At 45.0% G+C, this 20210-nt stretch overlaps 1 protein-coding gene across 3 annotated transcripts in view; it reads left to right on the forward strand.

The window, feature by feature from the left end:
• GRIN2B (glutamate ionotropic receptor NMDA type subunit 2B) overlaps window positions 1–20210 on the forward strand; it is a 422771-nt gene that overhangs the window by 113339 nt on the left and 289222 nt on the right. For all 3 annotated transcript variants that reach the window (XM_012774415.3, XM_076007642.1, XM_076007641.1), the window contains one exon: window positions 803–1231. In XM_012774415.3, coding sequence (XP_012629869.1) covers window positions 821–1231 — 411 coding nt within the window. In that variant the 5' untranslated portion in view covers window positions 803–820. The remainder of the gene's footprint in view (window positions 1–802; window positions 1232–20210) is intronic.

The following is a 20210-nucleotide window of genomic DNA, read 5'->3' on the forward strand; positions in this document are numbered from 1 at the left end:
ATACTGTTCCTTATAATAATTGATGATAGGAGAGACAGTGTAGTATGATGCAATGGAATACAAATTAGAATACAAAAATCAGAATATCTAGGTTCAGGTTCACTTAACTGGTTCCTGGTCTTGGACAGATCACTTAGCTTCTTTGACCCTTGGCTTCAACATCTATAACATGGGGATAGTAATATTTTTCTTATTTTTTTCCCTACTGAATTATTGTAAGGGTCAATTGAGATGATGTTTTTAAAAGCACTGCCCACGTATAGGTTGTTCTTGTGATTTAATAGCAAGAGCCAGATACTAAAAGGGCCACTGAAGAATTTTCTGGCTGTCGTCCTCTTTGAGGCAAACACAAGGTGAGGGCAGCAGCAATATGGGGCTTATGTATCTGCAGTTGCCTATCTCCGCTGTATCCGGGCCATCTTCCTTTGCTAGCTGCTGGTTTCCCTTGGCCCAAGAGCAGGTCAGGGGTGGGTTGTGGCAGGAGTGCCAGAGTTATGTAGCAACAGCAGGGCCCCTCCCAGAGTCTCCCGAGTGCGTGTTCTTGGCATGGCTACCTGGACCACTTGCATCACTTTCCCTCTTTTGTCTCTGTAGCTGCTGATGGCTATAGCAGTGGCATCCTTTATTGTCTTGCTCAGGGATTTCTGAGGCCTTTGAAAGTTTCTAGGCTAGTAGACAGAGGTTGGATGCGACAATCCGTGAAAGGAGATGAAGTCCTTGTCTTGCAGTGGCCAGCCTCTTCAGAGCCAGGTTGTGTGGTGTGGGTCCTATCTTAACCATTTTGCTCTCTTTGTCTTTTCAGGGAGTCGACGAGCTGAAGATGAAGCCCAGGGCAGAGTGCTGTTCTCCCAAGTTCTGGTTGGTGTTGGCCGTCCTGGCCGTGTCAGGCAGCAGAGCTCGTTCTCAGAAGAGCGCCCCCAGCATTGGCATTGCCGTCATCCTCGTGGGCACTTCAGACGAGGTGGCCATCAAGGACGCCCACGAGAAAGATGATTTCCACCACCTCTCCGTGGTGCCCCGGGTGGAGCTGGTAGCCATGAACGAGACCGACCCAAAGAGCATCATCACCCGCATCTGCGACCTCATGTCTGACCGGAAGATCCAGGGGGTGGTGTTTGCTGACGACACAGACCAGGAAGCCATTGCCCAGATCCTCGATTTCATTTCAGCCCAGACTCTCACCCCCATCCTGGGAATCCACGGGGGCTCTTCCATGATCATGGCAGATAAGGTAACAGGGGCTGCGGTGACAAGAGGCGGGGACGTGTGCAGAGGACTGAACGATGTATTTGTTTGAATGCCAGACTTGGCTGTCAGTGAAGGACGGGGCCAGCATGCATTGGGAGAGTCGATAGACCGGGCATTAGTCTAATCATGTGAAGATGAAAGTGAGGGAAAGCTGCTGGTATCTAGAAGCTCCTACAGATTTCAAGAACTTTGTGTGTCTGTCTGTTTGTAAATAGACTCGCTGACATGACTAAGAGATAGATGTTGGTGCTTATAGCTCTCTGGTACATTTACTTCAAATACGTACTTGAATAGCAAAATTTTAAAATAAGGCATATTCCATTATTCCTTGGTAATACATGAATACATGTTCTCACCCATACTGGTTTCAAGAATATGAAAAGAAAAATCCCCTGAGGCAGGGGATTCCGTTCCTGATGACAGAGACAGGTGTCATAGGGAAGTAATTCCTGCTGAGATATCCATGCTCGTCACACATACTGATCTGCACGTTCAGATAGATTTTAACCCACAGAACCAGTAGCCGCCTCGTTTTCCTCATGCTTAGATGTGAAGGCATTGGGACTTGAGCTTGGTCACACACTGGAATTCTCATTACTGGCCTGGCCTTGCCTCCAGGATTTTTAGAAGCTCCCCGGGAGACTCCAGTGTGCAGTGAAGATTGACAACACTGCTTTAAAGTCTCCAATAAATCCCAGCCTCCCCTGCACTAATGTTCGATCAATTGTCCTATGACTAATTAGCATCTGACATTGATGCTTATTCTCTGACTGCAGAAGTGGTGTTTTATTAAATACTTTATGGTTGGATATGTGGTGTTTTTATGTGTTTTCAGTTATTCGGTTATTTTTCTTTGCTTTATTGATTTATTGTTCATTGCTTAGACGTAGCACTTCTCACATATGCATTGTCCTTTGTAGTCATTCATATCTTAGGATGATTCATCTCGCCCCAAGTGCAAGCTGCATCATTTTTCATCATTTGGGGGTTTTTATGATTGTCGTTGTCAATCTTATGCTTATCACCACTTCCAAAACTGCCTTTAGCTTTTTACTTAAAAGACGTACTGTGGAGTTAATGATGCTTGTCTGTGCCTTAAAACCTGGCACAGACGTCACAAGCGTGGTGTACTTGGCCAGTTGAGAATCACCACAGTGGAGCTGGCTTAGCAGAGGCTAAAATCACCTTGCGTGACCACCATTGCCACCTGTCGGCGGCAGGCAGAGACTACTGGCTTCTGTTTCAGAGCATCCCTTTATTCAGTCTGTGAAAGGTCAAGCTGAAAGTGTTAAGTGGAGGAATTTCAGTGCCCATTTACATGGGTGCGGGTACAGATGCTAATAAACAAATGCTGGCATGAACAGCCCATGCTAAGGGAAGTGGCATAAACTTAAGCAAAATGCGAAATGGAGACTGACTATGGCAAAACCTACTGAGTTTTGCTTCAGGTAGATTTTTTTTTTTTTTAAACATCATTATCCTTAGAAATTATATTTTAACAGTGGTATTTTGAGGGCTCAATATTGAAGTGAAAGTATGACAGTATGGATAAGAGCCAGATTTTAAAATCGTAAGTGTGTTTTGAGAGTACACTTATTTTAAATCAAAGTAAGTTATTTTGAGAGCACAATAGGTAAAATAATTTTTTTTTTGCTTATGGGGGCTATTGTGCAGCCCATGTTGTTTCCCCCCAGTAGAAAAGGTTATGCCTAAACTGGTTGGGTTGCTTCTCTCTGGTACCTCTTACAAATCCACAACATCAACATAAAAATATGAGGTAAGATGCAGACCATGTGGAGAGACTGAACTCTCGTTCACTGGTATATCCTAGGTGCTTTGAGAGTGTGTACCGCGTGTTAGGCACTTAGTGCAGTGCATGCAATATCTTATTGAATACTCCTAACTACCCAGTGAGCTAAGTGGTATTTTTAAATCTCTGTCTTACAGATGGGGAAACTGAGGCTTAGGGAGGTTAAATAACATATCCAAAGTGCTGTAGCTAGTAAGTGGCAGCCAGGACTTTAACACTGGTTGCTGGCTCCAAAGGCCAAGTGCTCTATTGCCTCTTAAGAAAATGATGGGGTTGGTTAAGGTCTCATATATCCTCCTATCCATCACTTTCTCCTCTGTTCTGTAGCATTGTGGGAGATGCCATATGATGAAAGTGGATCCATCACTTGATTCATAATCAGGCAGTACTAGAATCTAACGACAAGAGAGCATTAGCAGAGATATGAAATGGTGGCGCTCTTAGGTGTAGTCCAGTTCCAGAGGGGGCCCACTGGCTACTGTCCTTTGGGTAAAAGGGAGAATTGAAGCCAGTAAAGTGGATTCTTCCACGTCAATGTCATACGATCCTGTCTGGTCCCTCCTCCCTCCTACTCTCCCCATTGGCACCATACCCAAATATTCCATCTTTTCTCTTCTCTCCATTAAAAAAAAAGGAGGTGGGCAATGGTTTTTAGACAATTTTCGAAAATAGCCTAAATATCGAACTGAAAAGAAGAGTTTTTAAAGGGTAGGCAGCAGAGGAAAAATAAGAGAGAGGGAGATCCTAATGATGGATACACTGGAGAGTTGGGGGCGCAGTCACAGTTGGACGCTGAGTGGTGGTGGCCCAGGAGCAGGAGCCACCTGGGTGGCAGCACCCGGACGCCCAGGAGCGGTGCAGAGGAGTGTTTGCAGGCTTAAAGGATTTGCATGGAGGCAAAGAAGAAGAATCTCCTAGATCTCAGGGAAATAAGCCTTGGGGACAAGTTTCAAAAACAGAACACCTCAAAACTAAGGCCAGGTTTGTTTGTTTATCTTAAATAGAAGTTTATTTTTAGGTACCACGTGCATATTTTACAAACGTGGAATGAGGGCGCACAGTTTGACAACTGTGAACCAACAATGGAACGATGGGAAGGAGCAGCTGAAAGTGGAACGGGTGCCGAGAGTTAAGACAGGTAGCTTGGCCACAGTTCAGGCATGTCGTCACTGTCTGAGGCACGACAGATAAGCCTTCCGTCTACCTCCCCCCTTCCAGGAGAGCAGTGATTGCCAGTCTGTTTTAACTGAGGTTTTTGCTGTTCGTTTGTTTTGAATAAAACTCACTTGTTAAGGGCTCTTGTGGAAGATTGTGTTACAGGGGTAAAGCCTCTGTCTTCAAGGAGTTTTTGGTGTAGGAAAGATGGCACTGTTAAGACTTTGGACCAAAGCAAAGACACAGTTCGGCAGCTCAGCATCTGGTCAAATAGCACATGCTCACTTTTTTTGCACATGCTAGTTAGTCAGTAAACACATTAATCAGTGCTCTGTTTTTCCAGGGAGAAAATGCACTTCATCTGATGGCAGAAAGAAGTCTGGGAACTAGCAGAGCAGAGCTGTTAAAAGCTCAGAATTTAGGGTCCGAGCTGGTTTCAGGCATCCCTTCCCAGAGGTGGGAATCTGGAGTAGTCACCAACCCTTGACTCTCAGCCTTGGTTTCCTGCATAGCGGGTGCAATAACATATGCATTATATCCATTACAGGGTTGGTGAAGATTAAATGAAGGGATGTGTGGCAAGCACCTAAGTGTCCAGCACAGATTCTGCAGGTTAGGCTGAAGGTTGTGTGGAGTAGTTTGAAGAAAGTGAGAATGTTTCATGATACAGGAAAAGAATGAGAATTGAAAAGCATCACGGGATTGTGGAGACAATTCTGACTTGGAGACTAACCAAGAAGGAAGCTCAGGTGAAAATCTGGGGGTGGGTTGGGGGGAAGTCTTGGTTTCGCCCCCTCTCCCCCCCCCCCAGGGAAGCCAAGGCTCGTGAGTGGTATGGAAGCCTGTATAGCCAAGAAGGGCATGCTTGATTAAAGAAAAGCTCTAACCAGGAAAGAACTGCTAGATACCCGTAACAGAACACTATTTAGAATAGTAATGGAGAATGTTTAAAAATGTATGAGGTGCTTCTTGCAGTGCCCCACCTGAGTATAAAGAACCTATTTTATTTTGCCTTGTTATAATTGCTTTTATTCTCCCTGAGATCCTGGATTTAAGATGCCCATCTGAATCCAAATAATGAACTAAAGCTAGATGTATTTCCATTTCTGTCTAGGAGGTTTCTCTACTGATTGTCTGAAATCTTTCTTGGGTTTTTGGATTTTAGCTTAGAAAGGTTAAGTAACTAATCCAGGATATCACAGCTCACAATTAGCAAGGGGCCTAGGAGTCAAACCCCAGGAATACCTGTTTTGAAGCTTGTGCTTTCTATTATACAATTCTGCTTCGCAAAACACTGAACTGAGAATTGTAAGTCTTGAATTTCAGCCTCCATTCTGATGAGTCTGGGAAATTTGGGCAAACAAATGTCTTAAGCTACACGATACTCAGTGTATAGCTCATGCGATACATATTTTTTGTTTTCTGCTCTACCCAACATTTTGAAGATACAATTAAATATATGTGGAAAATTCTGGAGCAGTGCAGACAGACACTCAGGTGAGGGAAATGAGAAGTGTTGATAGAAAGTAACAGAGTCAATGACAACTGCTTTGTCACCAGCATTCGGACCAATACAAAATGGCTTGGGCAGGAGGTAGGAAGGGAAACAGAAAGGTGGAAGGTTTAGTAGGATCGGGAAAAGGGATGCAAGATCCATTAATGCTGCAAGAATGGGAGAGAAAGGGTCAGGGTCTAGAAATAGATGGGTTGATCAGGGAGAAGTACAGCAGCTAACACATGCATCATACTCTGTATCTGATTCCTCATTAGAGGATATGCAAAAGTATTGTGGGAGTCTGTTGCTATGATTCCTTCCTTTGTACATTGCTTGTTTGGGAGTTGAAGCTTTGAATAGCACTCTCATTTTCTTTTTTTAAAAATTCTTTATTTTTAATCATTATGGGTACATAATAGTTATATATATATATTTATAGGGTACATGCGATGTTTTGATCGGGCATACAATGTGAATTAATCAAATCAGGGTAACTGGGGTATCTGTCACTTCAGGTATTTATTATTTCTTTGTGTTAGGAACATTCCAATTCTATTCTTTTAGTTATTTTAAAGTGTACCCTAACTTATTGTTGATTATAGTCTCTTTGTTGTGCTATCAAATATTGTTCATTCTATCTATCTAACTATATTTTTGTACCTATTAACCATCCCTACTTTATCCCTTCCTCCCCGCTACCCTTCCTAGCATCTGGTAGCCATCATTCTATTCTCTGTCTCTATGAGATCGATTGTTTTCAATATTTAGGTCCCGCATGTGAGTGAGAACATTCAAGATTTGTCTTTCTGTGCTTGGCTTATTTCACTTAACATAATGTTCACCAGTTTCATCCATGGTGTTGCAAATGGCAGGATTTTGTTCTTTATAATGGCTATAAAATATTCCATTGTCTACAGGTACCACAATTTCTTTATCCATTCATTGGTTGATGGACACTTAGGTTGATTCCAAATCTTGGCTATTGTGAATAGTGCTTCCATAAACATGGAAGCACTCTCATTTTCTGTGCAGAGAGCCACATTTTGGAATCCAACTGGGGCTAGGAAGATGGCCCTACAGTTCTTCTCCCTTTCTTCCTCATCTTCTATATTACCCAACCCCCTCCCTACTAGCAGTGCATTTGGAAATAGTAGATGAGCCAGCCTCCCCTTTGCTCATGGGATTTCCATGTCCAACATAATCTTGACACCAAGCTGTCTGTGTTACTAATACTTCACGCTGTGCTTCTCTGCTAATTTCTGGTGTCTCTTAGTCGACCTTGCCTTCAATTGTCTGTGATGGGGCATTCCTTGGGACAGAATTCTGGAACAAACCTTGGTGGTATAGCATTTCTTGGATGAGAAGAGTTAAGATACAGAGGTGGGAAAAGTGACAGGGAAAAGCTAATATAGTATGCCGCCTTTGCACCTGGCATGATGTTAACGAGCATTTTAATTCTTTCCCAGTCTTGTGAAGGAAGTAGTCTTATTTCTTTTTTGCTGGTGAGAGGGGACTAAATCAGAGTTTACATCCCTTGGCCAAAGTCACACAGCTAGAACAATAGTGGGACTGGATCTGAATCCAGGTGTATTTGACTTTAAAACGTTTCCCCAGTCTACAAACCGGGGAAGTAAGAAAAAAAGCTGGGATCGAATGGCCTGCCTGGAGTTCAGTTTCTCCTCTCTAGTTTTCTCTACTTCCTTGAACTATACTTTGTGGGAAAGGGTAGGCAGCTCTTTCTAAAACATGGTAAGCTTTGCAGACACAGCCCTCAAGTCTGTCTGGATTCCAGGGCTTTCCACCTGTTTCTGTGCACTGTGTTTCTTGTAGGCCAGAACATGCTCTCTTTTAAAATTAGGATTTTCCTTAATGAGATTGGCCACTTGAAATCCAGGTGCTGTTTTAATGCTTGTAAAAACTGAAGGCCCAGAAATTGCTCAGACAGTCATAGAAATAAAGGTGCTTGGTGCTAGAAAGTGACACACGAGCCATCACTTTTCATACATCCTCCAGGAAAGTGACGGTGTGTCCATAAGAAGGCAGTGACACAGCAAGGAGAGAATGCGGGCTTTGGAGCCAGTGGGCTTGGGCTCTACTCATTCCCAGCCGTGTGACCTAGGTCGTACTTTTCAGGCTCTCTGAGCCTCAAGATCTCCACCCGTAAAATGGAAACAAAGATAGCTCAGAGTGGGTAGTGGACTTTATGAAGCAATGTGCCCAGTGCTTGGTAAACAGTAGGCCCTCAGCACATGCTCTCTTGCATTTTCATATAACAAACCTTACTGAAGTCATTTCAGGAAAGCGGGATTCTAGTTCTTCCTATTAACTGAAAGAGAAGAGCTTGGGATGTTTATATGCTTCCATTTAGACCTGGCGGAGAAGCAGGAGCTCAGTGGGTTCCACCTCTATGGTGATGCAATTACTGGCTGTGACTTGAGAAGAACTTGTCAAGATTTTCAAAGCAGAGACACGCAGTGATTTCAACAAACTGATACACATAGGATATAATCAATGAAGAAAAGTCAAGAACATTTTTTTAAAAATCCATAATAAAAGAATGTTTGAATTCAGGGTCATAGATTTGGAAGTGTTGAGACACACACACACACACACACACACATAAATATATATATTTATGTGTGTGTGTGTGTGTGAATATATATAATTATTGGATAAGGGACATATTAAAGGTACTAGGTATGAAGTAGTAAAATGTTACAGATACAAGAGGACAGTTAATTTACTAAATGTCACCAGCTATTTTTAATAGATTACACTGATACTGCTGAAAAATTCCTTGAACGATGACTTTTACATCAAGAGTATATTTTTATTCCCCTATTTGAGACTTCTGTGATCCTTTTTCCTTTATTCTTAGATGTTAGATCTATGTTTTATTCAAAATTATATTTTGATTTTGTAGTTTAAGGGTCCAGCATGCAGAAGAGTAACAATAGAGGCTATTTTTATTCCACTTTTCTGAGGACAAAACGTTTATTGCTATAATTCTATTTTACGTGGGCAAAGAAGACCTAATTATCATAAGTTGTTAGGAGGTTATTATGAGAAAGACTAGCATTGATCATTTAAAGACGAAGCTCTGAGTTAGTCACCTTTTATGAGCTGGTCACCTTACATATGTTATTTTGTTTAATGTTTTCATTGAATTTATGAGGCATGTGTTTTGTCTCCATTTACAGACAGGGAGACTGTAGGTCAGAGAGGGTGACTGTGTTGCCCAAGACCTTTAGGTAGTGATTTGTTCATAGTAGCTTAAACAAATAGATGTTTGTTGGTTTGTCTCAGAACAAAGCGTCTGCAGACAGAACCTCCTGGGTGGCTCCGTGATGTCAGAGGGGACATCTGGGGTTCTTGTGGCATTTTGGCATAGTTGGGAGGTGGCTGACCCAGTGCTAGGCATCATGCCTCTACTCAAAGGGGGAGAAAGGGATGGGTGGATATTGGATCAGGAAACATCTTCCCCGCATCCGTGATCTCATGAGCCCGAATGGCATCTTCCCTTTTAGGGATTCTTAGGAGATGTTTGGAAATGTATGGGGTGTTTTCTTTAGATATCATAATGACTGGGGTGTGTGTGTCTGTGTGCTACAGGCACTTAGAACCTAGAGACCAGGCATGTTAAATGTGCTGCAATATACGTGTTAGTGCCCCGTTGTCAAGAACGGCCTTATCCACCTTACCAATTTTGCCACCTCTGAAAAGCATCACTCATTATGGTCAATGAGTGTGTTCAAGTGACTCCCACATTAATTAGCAAACATGAATGCTTTTCTTGCTTCTCATTCTTCCTCCCTCTCTCGCTCCTCTTCCCAGTTAAGATCCTTAAAGGATAGTTTGAACTTGCCTTTTTTGCTCCCTCATCCCTCACTTTCTCCAAAGTGCCAAATCCGCTGGACTTTTCGAGTTGTTCTTGACCTTCTGCGACACCGAACACCGTTGACCCTTTTAGTGCTAGTCACAGAAATTACGATGACAAGAGTAATTAGATTTGTCACAGACTTGGTGACAGTAGGAATGAGATGGAGTGGAATTTAGAACATGGGTGGGTCATATCAGTGGAAAAGTCTAGGAAGAACTTGGATTTGGGCCCGGAGGTTTAGAGAGTGACTTGGCCTGGGCATATGGATGTGAGCCTCACTAGCGAGGAGAAGGTGGCTGAACCACGAGGGGGGATGGATGGCTCGGAGTGGACAGTGGGATGGAGAGAGAAGTGGGTCAGGGCAGAACCTTGGGGTGTTACCACCATTTGAGGGATGGCCAGAGGAGGAGAAGATGACAGAGGAGCTGAGATAGAGGTGCTGGAGAGATAAGAACAAGCAGAATAAGGAAAGAGAGGTGTTAGAGAAAGTAAGGGAGAGTTCTAAGAAGGGAGTAGTCACGAAGTCTGGGAATCAACCCAGACCACTCCCGCCCCTCCTCTCCATGCAAGCTGCAGTGTCTGGCGCTCAGTCCCTCTGGCCTGCACTGCCCCGTGGAAGCTCACCTGTGGTTCTTCAGGAACTCACGTCTGATTGTTACAGTTTCACTTAAAACTCTGCATTGGCTTCCCGCAGCTCGGAATACAGCATCCTTTTTGCTCTGGTCCCAGGCCACCTCTCCAGGGTTTCTCTTAACCTCCCCGCCCTTGAGCAGTGACGTCAGGCCACACTAAATTATTTACAGCTCCCCAAATGGTCCTGGCTGTTTTATATCTCTGTGCCTTTGTTTGTGCCACCTCCTCTCCTTAGAATGTCCTCATCCTCGTCCACCCAGAAATACCGATTCACTTTTCAAGAGAAGTCGTGGCACTTCTGCGGTGAACCCATCTTCAGAGAATTCACCATTTCTTTCTTTCTTTTTTTTTTTTTTTTTGTCTGTGTCCCATTTTTTGCTTTTACTTTAACCTGTCTTGTTTTCATATCTTTCTCCCTTGCTCTACAAGGGGTTGTTGTGGGCCCAGGCCTGTGTTTTACTAATTTTTGACCTTCTAACACACACTGTTGTGTCTGGCGTATAGTAACAGTTAACTTATTTTAAGCAATTCACACTCGTTAAACTGCCCTTTTTGGACACACAGTAGTGGGCTGCAGGGTGATCCCCAGAAAGATGTGTCCACGTGCTAACCCCGCAACCTGTAAATGTGACCTTCTTTAGAAAAAGGATCCTTGCAGATGTAATTAAGTTAAGGATCTCATGATGAGATCAACTTTGAGTGATTTGGGTGGGCTCTCAACTCAGTGACAAGTGTCCTTAGAAGAGACAGGAGAGGAGAAGACACAGACACACAGGGGAAGGTCGTGTTAAGAGAGGCAGAGGCTGGAGTGATTGAGCCACAAGCTGAGAGAGAGCCACTGGAAGCTGGAAGAAGCAAGGGAGAGAGCTCCCCTAGAGCCTTCCGGGAGATCATGACCCTGCCGACACCTCGATTTCAGGCTTCTGACACCCCAGAACTGAGAAGAGAATATATTTTTGTTGGTTTAAGCCACTGAGGGTATAGCAGTTTGTTACAGCAGCCCTAGAAAACTAACATACACACCACAGTTAAGAGGCAGAGTTCTGGAATCTCAGCCCTCCACTCACCATTAGCTGTGTGACCTTCGGTACATTACTTAACTTCTCTGAGCCTTAGTTTCCTCATCTATAAAATAGTGATTTAAAAAAAAAAAGTAGACCTTGCTTCTTAAGATTCTTAAGTAAGGTTATGGAAAGTGCTTAGAAAAGGCCTGGCAGATGGTAGGAATCAGTAAGAGTTGGGTCTACGAGGGCTATCGAGTAAGTCACGGTGGAATAAATGAATGAGGTAAACAGAAGCGTGAGCCCTCAGCGGCATGATCTTGAACTCACCTAGCTGCGTGGTAATTGGCATGCACGCCGTCGGGTGCTCTGTGCAAAGGCGCTCTCTGGCTTTCTGGGCCTCCCAGGCCGGAGAAGATGCCGAGAGGTGAATTGTCAGTGCTCTCTTAGCTGTTCCCTACTGAGGCCCTTGGTGGGACTGGGGGGCAGCGAAGTTTGCCTTTCAGCCCTGGTGCTCCCCTTCTCGCCCTCCTCTCTCCTTGTGCTTATTTCTGCTGCTTTGTTTTGTGTGCGTGCGCATATGTGCGTGAGCGCGTTTTGAAGCGTGATTGCTGATATCTGTCCGCTTTCCAGATGGCGCATCTCACCTAGAGCTCCCCTCCTGACCCGGCGTCCTTATGCCTTCAGTTATTTTTCCTTCCCTACCCTAAAATCAAAACTTTTTTTCTTTTTCCTTTCATTTGATGCATTTTAGAGTCCATACCACAGCTATAAGTAATCATAATTTTTTTTTATTAGCTATCTGTGCTGCTAGACCGTACGTTTTACAAGGGCATGGACTATGTCTTTTTTGTTTTTGTGTCTCCAGAACCTAACATATAGCTTGGCACATAGTAAGCCCTTAATACACATTCATTAAGTGTATGGATGAATTAATTTATTTTGGAGCAGTAGATGTCAGTTGCAATTAAGAGAAAAGTATTTTAAACCCAGATGAAAATGGCTGATAGGATAATCTCTCTGGTTCCTGGCAAACACATTCCTTATGTCTCTCTGGGAGGCTGTGTCTGTCACCCTTCCCTTCCTCGTAGATATAGGGGCCAGATACCAGCAATCAACAGCCTGGCATTCCCATCTGGAGTTCCAACAGTCATGTCCACTTTATTTCTAGCAGATAGACGTGACAAAAGTACCGTCTCAGGTTAGGAGGCAGCAGAGCAAAGCTTTTACCAGGTAAAACATTTAGGCACCAGTGATAATCTCGACTTTATTAGTGTTCCTTCAGAAGAGGAAGCAGAAAGAAGTCAACATTTTAAAAAGTTTAGAAAAATAAACATATGCGATTCATATGACATGCTAATCAGCAAGATATCACCCAACTAGGTTTAATCACTGCAATTAAGTTTCCAACGGTAGTAGCAAGAGATTTTGAAACTTTCTTTAGCAAACAACATCCTTTCTCCTTTATTTATTTATTCATTCAAAAAATATCTGTTAGCTACTAGGTGTCAGGAACTGTTCAAGGTCCTGGAGGTATAGTCAATTAGAAAGACAAGTGCTCATGGAGCACTGAGTGACAATAAACAGACACATCAATTAAGCAATATCATTTTAGGTAGTGGTAAATGCTTTAATGAAAATAGCAGGAAGGGGTATTGTGAGCTATTTTAGTTAGGGCTGTCAGGGAAGGTCTCAGAGGTAGCACTTGGGATTTGTGTGGTGAGAAGGATCAAGACATGTGAAGATCTGAGGGGCAGCATTTTGGCAGAGAGAACAGGTGTGAAGTCCTCTAACTGGGAACGTGTTCTTGTTGCTGTTGTTTTTGGTGAGTGGTAGGAAGATCGGCATAGTGGAGGTTGAAGAAGTGCTCTGGGACCAGATCACAGAGGGCCCAAGAGTCTTGGCATGGAGTTGGATTTTTTTTTATTCATTCTGGGTGTAAGAAGGGAGTGATGTAACCTGAATTATCGTCTTTTGAGATGGAGCCAGTGTAGTGTGGGGGATGGAGAACTTATCCTGGTGCCATTCTGAGTTTTGACTCCACCTTTCAGAAGCTGTGTCGTGACCTCTTGCCATGTGTGACTTCTGTGATCTGTTTTTTTCTTGTCTTTATGATTGTGGTTAATACTCATCAGCCTCAAAGAGCTATTATGAGCATTAAATGAAATAACCTTTAAATCACTCATTACTTTGCCAGGTGCACGCCTGGTTTTGAATAAATAGCTGCTGTTATCATTTCTACTGGTATTAAAATACAAATTCCTCTTGATTCAGGCATCCTTTTCTTTTGATAGATCTGTGGATTATGCAGGTTTGGTTTGGTTTTGCTGTTTTTGTAAAATTTGTTTATACACCTTTAAACAAATTAGCAAAGTGATGTAGGAAGTTAGAAACATTATGGTTGGCTTTCCTTTAACTACATAGCTGCCTCTCCTTTTGAGTTCTTGGAGTTCCCATGCACCAGTGTCCTGGATTTGTGTCTACATAGCTGCAGCTGGATATCACTTCCCCTCTTCTCAAAGGGAGGTGATGGCACAGGGAATGGAGCAGCTGGGGTGAGATTTTGAGTTGAGGGTTGTGGGTGTTGAGAGTTGAAGGTGGCGTGATGGGCACAGCCAGCCAGGGTGGCCTGCCTTGAACTGAGGATACCTGGCACGCCCCCAAGTCCTCATGGCCTGCCACATGTGTTTTGGATGCGTTCTGTTGCCTTGGCAACATGTGGTCCAGAGTTATAGAGATCAAGAGCCTTTAACCTTTCAGCATCACGTTGCCAGGACGACAGGCTGCACGGTGGTTTCTGCATGCCGCTGCTGCCCACGCCTCCCTCCTCTTCCCGCTGCCTACTCTCATTCCTGCTCCCTTCCATCTGCATCACTCCACTTCCTTTGCATTCTTCCACTGTCTGTGCACTTCTTCCAGCTCCTCCAGGCCCTTTGCCTTTTATTCTCTCACCACCCTCATTGCTCATATCAAAGCAAATATTATAAATTCTCAAAAAAATAAAACTGCTTGACATAATCAGTTGAGTGGATGGTGGAAATGAAGGAGTTGAAAAAAAACAACAACAAGAAAGAGGGAAAGACGTTCTATAGGATTTATACTTTATTTGAGTGTATGGTAGTGGCTCTTAAACTGACTGGACTTCAGAATCCACTGAGGAGCTCTTCACTTTATTATTATCATTATTTTAATACATATTCTCTGGCGCCATTCCCAAGGATTCTGATCTAATGGGTTTGGGGCAAAGCCCCACTAATTGCTGGTTTTATAAACTGCCCCCAAGGGAACTGAGGTACAGGCAGGTTTGGGAACCACCAGTGGGTGGGGCGTGTCATGTTGTTTGGGCTGTAAAGTCTGTGATGGGTCGGGGTCTATCTGTTGAGCTTTCTTTTTTATGGTTCTCAGTGTAATGTGTTTGTGTGGCTGCTTAATGAGGATTAAGGAGGAGGAGGAAGAGTTGGAGGAAGATGGGAAGAAGCTAAAGGGGGAGCTGAGGGGGAGGGGAAAGGGAAACAGAAGGGAGGGCACTGTGAACAGGGGGAGGGGCAGTGGATTGGGGGGCGGTGGCTGTCTGCCATCAGATGCCAGTTCCGTGACTTTCTTGTGTCTAATTTTCAGCTTGAGGGTAGGCAATAAGGGTCTTGGCCTAGAATTGATTAGCATGCTCTTTTGGATATGTCCTGAATCCTGGGTTTGCCCTGGTTGGTAGGAGTCTGGGGTGGGCCTGGATCTGGAGTTTCAGAAGAGGTCAGCTTCACTCTGTGCGGTACCTGCTACGTGCCCTGTTGCTCTCTGTATGAGGCGGTGCCTTGCCTGCATTGGGCCAATTTAACGCTCAAAGGAGACCCAGGGCTCAGGCAGTAGTGCTGTTCTCCCTCCTTAGAGGTGAAGAAACAGGATCAGAAAGGAGAGTAGGCGGCCCGTTGTCTCACACCAGTAGTGGCAGTGTGGAAACTGGAACCCTTGTCTGAGTGACAGTGAAGCCCATGGATTTCACCAGCTCACTCCCCTTTCTCTTGAGCACTTTTATTTGTTCAGTCTTCTTGGGACATGTAGCATTTAGCCTGGGAGTGGGACATCCCAACCGTCCGAACAGGGCCCAACTGGAGCTCGGGCAGAGTTGATTCCTCCCTTTCCCAGTCAGTCTCCACCAAGGCCTGAACATTCAGAGCAACAGAACAGGTGGATGAGAGGAGAGAGTGGTATGAGAGACAGGACGTAGAAAGGGAAAGAGAATTAGAGGAGACAGCATGTAGGGAGGGAAGACTGTCAAGTCCATTTCCAGTCTGGTGGGGCACATGGACTCTAATTCCCTCCAAACTCTGGACTCTGGTCACGAGTAGACCTGGACCCTCAACCCCAGAACACTTTCAAGTGGATGTTCCAGGATTTGGCTCCTGGATCAAAGTCTTCACTGACATTTCTGGGATTGAGGGATTTTTTTTTTCTACCTTGGTATGTACCAGGATGAAATTTATATCCGCCCAAGGTCTAGAATTCCATTTCAGTAGATGAGAAGTTGACAAAGAAGGAATAGTGTCTTTGCCTCACTGTCCTGGTTGCCTATACAGGTCTTGGAGCAAACTTCCTCTTCCTACTTCGTGAATAATCTTAGAGAGAATCAGCTGTAACTGTTGTTACCCTGGACCAAAATCCTTCCCAGTTTACTGGAGGTGGTACCCTAAGAGTTTCCCCTGGCCCCTTCTTCAGCACCCTCCTGCTGCACCTCTATTTTGGCTGGGCTTCCAGCACCTACTCTCCCTGTTATTTTCCTGGGGTGATCAGAGGCCTGTTTATGTGCAAGAGTGGTGTTCGGGTATGTGTATATCTGCGTCAGGGTGATGGGACCGATATCTTGGTGGGCTCAGGCAATGCATGTGAGAAGTAAATTGATCACACAGTGTGCAAGCTCTTTCCAGAGGGAGGAGCCCCTTCATTTCCTCCCTTTATGATTGAGACAACACAGAGTGTGCAGGCGCACTCGGTACGTCTTTGTCTGTAATGATAGATCCTTTGAAATCAGAAGGGAACAGGCCATATGCTCTTGGAAGAGGGCCTACATTACAAGGTGGGATGGATGAGTGAGATGTGTTTTTGCAAGTTCTTTTTATCTCTAACATCTGTGATCCTGCGAATAATTCTCTTCCCCTTGGCCCCGGCTGGCTGCTTGCCTGGAGCCTCTGCCAGAGCCTTCTCCCCACCGCCCCTCTGCATGGAGATCACAGAGGGTCTCCCATTTTGGACGGATGGCTCTGGAAGCTGGAGTTGATACTCAAGGCAGGAAAGAAGGTCTGAATTCTGGAGCCAGAGCCCAGGGACAGAGGAATTTGGGCAGGAGGTGTGAGTGCAGCAATTCCCAGAACCAGGCAGGAGAGGAGTGGGGAACTGAGGGCTCAGACCAGCATAGCTGAAGTTGTCCAGTGGAGATGACAACAGGAAACCCAGTTGCACTCATTTATTCCATGGTAGCTTTTCTCAGGCCAGATAGGAGCACTGGACCCAAGGCAGGCAGAGAGAGAGAGCAGTGGCCAGAGCTTCAGTTCTCATCCTGCTTGCCTGCCTGCCATGTCATTTTGCCATTTTCTTAACATCTAGCCTGTATGTGTTAGGAGAAGCTCAGAGACAGCAATACTTCTCTTGTGAACGTCCTGATCTCTGATCACTGTTCCTCTCCGAGACTAAATTGGCAGCTAACTTTGGTGAGAAAAGCAATGTGGCCTTTGGGGTCCTGCAGTTTCTGTGCCCAAGGGGAAGCCTCATTGGTCAATGACAGGAAAAAATTGGTCACCCTGTGAGTAGTCACTGGTGTCATTTCAGTTCTTCCTGAAGGAAGACCAATCCAGGGATCACTGTGGGAACTGGTCTGTAGAGCAGAGAGGGGGATAAGGGCACAGGTTAGCCGTCTGGATGCTCTGGCAGAAGGGCGCTTCCTCTCCACGTGGTGAATTCTATTCTTCAGCTCTCTTTGATCCAAGAGAGAGGCGACCTGGTCCTTATAGTGGGGGCCACTGATGCTTCTAAGAATTGCAGGTATCTGGAGCTGGGTTTTGTCTGTGGGAGGCAGCACTAGGGCTCCAACAGGGCTCTTCTCTATGTTTCTTCTCTAAGTTGCAAGCAGCAACCACGCTGCCTTTGCCATCCTGGTGATGGTCAGCCCTGGGGAAGGTTATGCAATTGGAAAAGAATGTACATTTAATCTTTTGTGTTTGACTCCCGTCTCCCACGTTCCTATTTCCCCTTTGATAACTCCTACCTCCTCGAGTGACCCCCATACTTTTCCTGCCCTGCGGCTGCCTAGAAGACTCCCCCCCCTCCCCTGGGCATTGCTTCTCCCAGCAGCACTGCACGGATCAGTTCTGGGTCTGTCCCCCATGTGGCCCCCAGTATTTCCTAGTTACAGGTCCCTGTTTCATTTCAAACTCGGGACACTGTCTATAAAACTAAGTCCTTGCCAGGGTCGAAAGAGACAAGAGCAACTAATGTGTTCTCCTGTCCGTGGACATAGATATTTTAACTCAGGGGAGGAATGTGTAACGCTGGAATTTCAGATTCCATGTTGGGCCATCAGGGGCTTGTGTATTTCAAATGGAAGGTACTTTCCGGACTGTCACATGTCACACCTTTCATGGGGAGCCACGGATCCTGGCACGAGGCCCCCGCACTGGGAGACCTTGAAGGGCAGTGCAGGCTGGCGCAGGGGTCGGTTGTGCTCAGCTGAGCAGGGTATGGTCCAGAACCCTGCTCTGGAACCTTGGAGAACATTCTGTCTGCTATGGGGGAAGGACTTCAGGACCTCCTGCTGGGGCAGAGGGAAGCCTGCATTAATTGGCCAACTCTGACGGTTTCTAGACAGCTTTCATCTTCCACGCCAAATAGAGGGCTTGAACCCTACTTTCTGCACGAAGATCCCTTGGCTGCCTTTTATTGCCCCTTGACCCATCATCTGTGCATGGGTCCTTCTCTGTCTCTTCCTGCCTTGGCTCCTCATGTTCTCTCCTCCCTGTCCTCCTCTCCCTCCTTTCCCTGCTCTTCACTCCGGTCATCTCATTTCTGGTTCGTGTTTCCCTGCCCTTCACCCACCTTGTCCCCTCCCCGTCTCCTGTGACCCAGTCTTCCACGTGGCTTGTGCTTTCTGTGGCACGGGCTCCCTTGTCATGCTTCATCCTGTCAGCGCCGGGGCCCCTCCGTGGCCTACCTTTGGACCTGGCATAGTTAAAAGTTCCCAGGTGGTCTGCTCTTGGCCTTCAGAGCTGTCAGACGTTAGCTTTGTGGTCTGTTGGTTGGAACTCAGCATTTAACGAGGCCACCCAAGGACACGCGCCCTGTATTGGTAGGACGGGCTTTTCTGTCCCAGGGCCGAGATGCCCTCCGTGTTCACAGCCTGGGTTGTGTGGGGGTCTGGGTGAGGAGCTGTGGCTGTGCTAATGCTAATTTATTGATAAGGGACATCACTAATAATATAAATTTTTTGATTAAACTTTTTATTTCGAGATCATTATAGATTCACATTTTGTAATACCATAGGTCTAGGGAGAATTTGAGCTCAACGTAACAGATAGCATTCAGGCCCAGACAGACCTGGATTTGGATTCTGGCTCTTCTTTATTAGTTCTGTGACCTTGGCCTACTTATCTCTTCTGTGCCTCAGTTTCCTCAGCTGTGCAATATAGGAAACACTAGAAACTGCAACACGTGTTTGGCTTCTTTCAGCCTCCCTCTGCTCGCATTCATTCTCTTCCTTTCTCGTCCCTGGGCCTATTTTGTTACACTGTTTTCCCTCGTCCGTCCTTTGATTTTTACCAATGTTTCTAGCAATCCCCCTTCTCTTAGCCCAGTTCTGTGCTTCTCTTTCCGTTTTCCTGGCTCTTAGCCTGTTCCTCATTCCCAGTTTCTTGCTTTCTCCTTCGTCACCCCCCATCCCCAAATTTTCACTTTTTGTATAATACATTCCCTGATCCATTACCTCCATCACTCACTGTTTCTGGGCCCTTTGTGGCTTCTGGGACAATGTGCAGCTCTTAATTATTTATAAGCATGGGAGAATAATTACAGAAGTGATTTAATTACTTTTTCACATGGATTCTAACAGCATCTCTGGGCTAGATGGTGGTGGAGCCAGAGCATGTGAGCAGGCACTCTTGATAGGAGAAAGAAGGTTGGCTTGGATGATTTTGAGGTGATGATGCAGTCGGAAAGAGTCTGCAGAAGCTTTAACCACGTCTGTCAAAGAAATGGAAAAAAAGCCCAATAGGCAATTACATACAACTAGAATTGTATAAACTGGGAGGTATATGTCACCAATATTTGAATTGGAGGGAAAGGGAGTAGGACTAATTATCATTATTTTAAAATAATGTTGGTCTTATGGGCAGTGTAGTGGATAGAATGGTGCTGCTCACTTTTTAGGAACTTTGTTCTCCTTTGAGCTACTCCACTGGGTTGAATGGAAATTTTTACTCAGTGGAGTGGGCGCTACAGTGGCAAGAACCTAGACTCAGCTACCAAGTCTGGAGGACTTTGCTTTACAGTCAGTGTAGCTATTTGATCTGGGCATGTTCCTTCTCTCTCTTGGCCTCTTTTTTTTTTCTTTTTCTTTTTCTTTTTTCATCTGAAAATGAAGGGATTGGAATTTATAATCATTCAAAAAGTTTCTGATACAATGTCTGTGAGAAGAAGATGTTGACTGAAGGAAAGGTGAGCAAATGAATAGGAGGGATGCCACTGAAAACGTACAGGAGTCAGGGTGAGTAGATTAAAAGTCAACAAAAGGCAATGAGGAACCATGGCAGAATATGGCAACATGTGGTCAAATTGTGAGTTTTCCACTGCCTCCTTGCTGACAGATTCCAAGATTTGGCATGCAGAGGGTTGCAAAGAGAAGGCTGTAGCTGTTTACATGCAGCGGGGAAAGGAAAGGGAATTCTGAGAAGGAGCACCCCATTTTCATCCCCACTCACCCCTCCACAGGAATGGGGACGAACACGTTAT

Source organism: Microcebus murinus, chromosome 10 (genome assembly GCF_040939455.1).
Source record: "Microcebus murinus isolate Inina chromosome 10, M.murinus_Inina_mat1.0, whole genome shotgun sequence".
In the NCBI taxonomy this organism is placed as follows: Eukaryota; Metazoa; Chordata; class Mammalia; order Primates; family Cheirogaleidae; genus Microcebus; species Microcebus murinus.